The following is a 4,165-nucleotide window of genomic DNA, read 5'->3' on the forward strand; positions in this document are numbered from 1 at the left end:
GCCGCCACCGTTCTGCTGCTGCTGAGCAGGGTAGAGCCGGCGTGCGGCTCCGAGGACATCGTGGTGGGTTGCGGGGGCTTCGTCAAGTCGGACGTGGAGATCAACTACTCGCTCATTGAGGTGAGTGCCCGCCCCGCGGCCCGGAGCTCGGTGTGTGACCCGGGGCCAGGCGCACAGCCTCGCTGAGCCGCGGTGGCCTCGCCTCCCAGGCGGTTGCCACTAGCCCTCCCTGCAACTGCCCGCATTCTGGGAGCCCTTTCCTCTTCAGAGGCGCTGCTTTCTGCGGGCTCTCTGCTGGTCTCCTCCCCAGTAGCGCTGGGGTGGGGGTTCTTATCTTGGGGTCAGCTACGCGGTGGGGTGGGGTGGTGGAGCTCTGAAGGTGTGTGCATGTGGGTGTGAAGGACATTTTTGGTGACGATGATAATGGTTTATAACTTTTGTTAGGTCACACAAAACTGAGGATCCTCCAGATCGAGACCCCAGATACTTAAGAAGGCAAACTCCAGATCCCCACAATGCAGGCCCGAGATCTCTTAAAACCCAGTCTCAGCAGAACGCAGACCCCAGATCCTCAAACCCCCAGGAACCCAGACCTTCTGAAACTCAGATTTCCTGAAACCTGTATTCCAGAACCTAGAGACCGCAAGTCTTAACCCCCACAACACTGAGTTCCCCCCCAAATTCTAATCGACCATTCCTCCTACCCTCTGGGAAGCTTTAAAAGAGCATGAATTCTCATCCCAGAGATCATGACCCAGTTACTGTCTCTTGGTATCTCTGGGGCTGGGAAACTATTTTTAATCTCCCTGGTTCCCCCATTGGGACCCCTTTCCTCCGATAATGAAGAGTTGTCAGCGCCCTTATCGCTGGGTATTTATTGGAATTACACAAGAGATTTCTGCAGAAGTCTTTTTATTAAGTTGCAAAGCTCTCTTCAGTTAGATGGTTATTAGCCCAGTGGAATTATGACCCAGAAAGCTTTTGTGAAGAGAAAGAGAGATAGATGGAGGTAGGCATAGAAAATCATTTGCAGGACAGATAGGAAGGGACACCAGGGAGGGCTGGCCTCTATTTTAGGAGGGTAGTTACTGATGATGAGTCAAAATAAGGGAATTAGAAAAGAAAGACGCTGGAGATGCCAAAGAGAAGGGAGTGGGGACCAAGACCCCAAAGGCATTCTGCCTGAGTACCTAGAGGGCTATGGTGAAGAGTTGAACCAGTGTGTTCCTACAAAGCAGGTTCCTGAGAATTGGGGGAGGGGTTGGAAGTAGATTCTACAGCTGTTTGACTTAGCCTTGCTCCAAGTCCCAATTTTTGTTCCTGTAGCATGGCGTTGGGAGAGAGGCTGCAGAGCTCAGCATCGTGTATTTCCTAAAGAAGTTAGTCATCACCTTCAAGACCCCTATATCTGTGGCTTCTCCATCATTTTTGGTCTTAAGAAGTCAGGCATGGGACTTCCTTGAAGGTCCAATGGTTAAGAGTTCACCTTTCAATGCAGGGGAGTGTGGGTTCAATCCCTGGTCAGGGAACTAAAATCCCACAAACCCAGTGGAACATAAATAACCAGAACATAAATAACAGAAGCAATATTGTAGCAAATTCAATAAAGACTTTAAAAATGGTCCACATTAAAAAAAAAATCTAAAAAGAAGTCAGGTGTTTAATGAATCTACCCACTGGCAATGGCAAGGCTTCTAGGATCTGTGGGTGCCCATGCCACCTTCTGGGCTGTGGGCACAGGGCATTCCAGAAGCTGTCTTGAAAGGCTTTGCAACTTGTAGCTTCCTGGGGCTTCAGGAGAAAAGTGTAGAACGCTAGGGACACTCCCACCCCAAACACTTAATAGTGACTATGAGAGTGGAGGGCAGGTTTTGTGACCTAGTGTGAAGTATGTTCCCTGAGCCCTAGGGCTGCCTGTCCAGATGGCCTGAGAAATTCATTCTTTCTTCATTTCTGATTATGAAATCTAGTGTTTCATACACATAATATATCTTGTCATTCTGTGTCCTAACCTGTGCTTTACAGAATAAATGTGAATAAGATATTTTACAATCATTTCTGGGTTGTGTTTTCTGTGTCCCAGTAAAACTACCTTCAGTCTTCTCCATCCTTCTTCCCTTCTGGGTATTTTTCCATCATATTCATTCAGTTAGTAACTGTTGAGTGAGCCCCAGTGTGTTCTGAAGCCTTGTCCCTGGTGTTCTGAATAGTTCAGTGAACAGAGCAGACAAAGTACCTAAAAAAGAAAAACTGTATTGGTTGCTAATTTTTTAACTGTTAGGAGGTTTCACATTAAAAACTGCATTCCTGATTTCTCTGGAAAGCCAGCTGATCTTTGGGCTGCAAAACTTGGCTTGGGTTAAGAAGCAGTCCTGTCACCTTTTAGATGAATGCCCATTGACGGGACTTCCCTGGCCCCTCTGGACAGGTGGATCTTCAGTCCCTGCTTTAAGTGCATGCATCTGAATTTCTTTTTGGCCTGTGAATAAGGTCGGGTATTTGTGGAGTATTTACACTGCATAAGACACTCATGAAGTGTAAGCCATGGTCACTGCCCATGGGAGCCTGCAGTCTGTACGTCATTTCACAGTGTTCCTTTCCTAAGCACACACATTGTGGATTTGCTGCTTTCTACATTGTCTTAGCTGATATGACTGGGTTCTGTCATTTTCGTGTTATACTCACAGATTACTAACATTGAAAGTTTTTAGATGGATGTTCAGTTCAGTTCAGTTCAGTTGCTCAGTCGTGTCTGACTCTTTGTGACCCCATGAATCATTCCTTCCAAAGAACACCCAGGACTGATCTCCACTGGTTGGATCTCCTTGCAGTCCAAGGGACTCTCAAGAATCTTCTCCAACACCACATTTCAAAAGCATCAATTCTTCGGCATGCAGCTTTCTTCACAGTCCAACTCTCACATCCATACATGACCACAGGAAAAACCATAGCCTTGACTAGACGGATCTTTGTTGACAAAGTAATGTCTCTGCTTTTGAATATGCTATCTAGGTTGGTCATAACTTTCCTTCCAAGGAGTAAGCGTCTTTTAATTTCATGGCTGCGGTCACTATCTGCAGTGATTTTGGAACCCCCCAAAATAAAGTCTGACACTGTTTCCACTGTTTCCCCATCTATTTCCCATGAAGTGATGGGATCAGATGCAGTGATCTTCATTTTCTGAATGTTGAGCTTTAAGCCAACTTTTTCACTTTCCTCTTTCACTTTCATCAAGATGCTTTTTAGTTCCTCTTCACTTTCTGCCATAAGGGTGGTGTCATCTGCATATCTGAGGTTATTGATATTTCTCCCGGCAATCTTAATTCCAGCTTGTGCTTCGTCCAGCCCAGCGTTTCTCATGATGTACTCTGCATATAAGTTAAATAAGCAGGGTGACAGTATATAGCCTTGACGTACTCCTTTTCCTATTTGGAACCAGTCTGTTGTTCCATGTCCAGTTCTAACTGTTGCTTCGTGACCTGCATACAGGTTTCTCAAGAGGCAGGTCAGGTGGTCTGGTATTCCCATCTCTTGAAGAATTTTCCACAGTTTATTGTATCCACACAGTCAAAGGCTTTGGCATAGTCAATAAAGCAGAAATAGATATTTTTTCTGTAACTCTTCTTGCTTTTTCAGTGATCTAGCGGATGTTCGCAGTTTGATCTCTGAGAGTTCCTCTGCCTTTTCTAAAACCAACTTGAACATCTGGTTCAAGTTGAAGTTCACAGTTCACGTATTGCTGAAGCCTGGCTTGGAGAATTTTGAGCATTACTTTACTAGCGTGTGAGATGAGTGCAATTGTGGGATAGTTTGAGCATTCTTTGGCATTGCCTTTCTTTGGGATTGGAATGAAAACTGACCTCTTCCAGTCCTGTGGCCACTGCTGAGTTTTCCAAATTTGCTGGCATATTGAGTGCAGCACTTTCACAGCATCATGTTTCAGGATTTGGAATAGCTCAACTGGAATTCCATCACCTCCACTAGCTTTGTTCATAGTGATGCTTTCTAAGGCCCACTTGACTTTACATTCCAGGATGTCTGGCTCTAGGTCAGTGATCACACCATCATGATTATCTTGGTCGTGAAGATCTTTTTTGTACAGTTCTTCTGTGTATTCTTGCCACCTCTTCTTAATATCTTCTGCTTCTGTTAGGTCCATACCATT

General features: G+C 45.5%; 1 protein-coding gene across 1 annotated transcript in view; it reads left to right on the forward strand.

Annotated features, from left to right (window-relative positions):
• Positions 1 to 4,165, forward strand: part of LOC104988553 (nodal modulator 1) — a 57,415-nt gene that overhangs the window by 253 nt on the left and 52,997 nt on the right. Inside the window, exon 2 of the mRNA XM_010839911.1 lies at positions 1 to 120. Coding sequence (XP_010838213.1) covers positions 1 to 120 — 120 coding nt within the window. The remainder of the gene's footprint in view (positions 121 to 4,165) is intronic.

Source organism: Bison bison, unplaced genomic scaffold (assembly GCF_000754665.1).
Source record: "Bison bison bison isolate TAMUID 2011002044 unplaced genomic scaffold, Bison_UMD1.0 scf7180017864135, whole genome shotgun sequence".
Classification (NCBI taxonomy): Eukaryota; Metazoa; Chordata; class Mammalia; order Artiodactyla; family Bovidae; genus Bison; species Bison bison.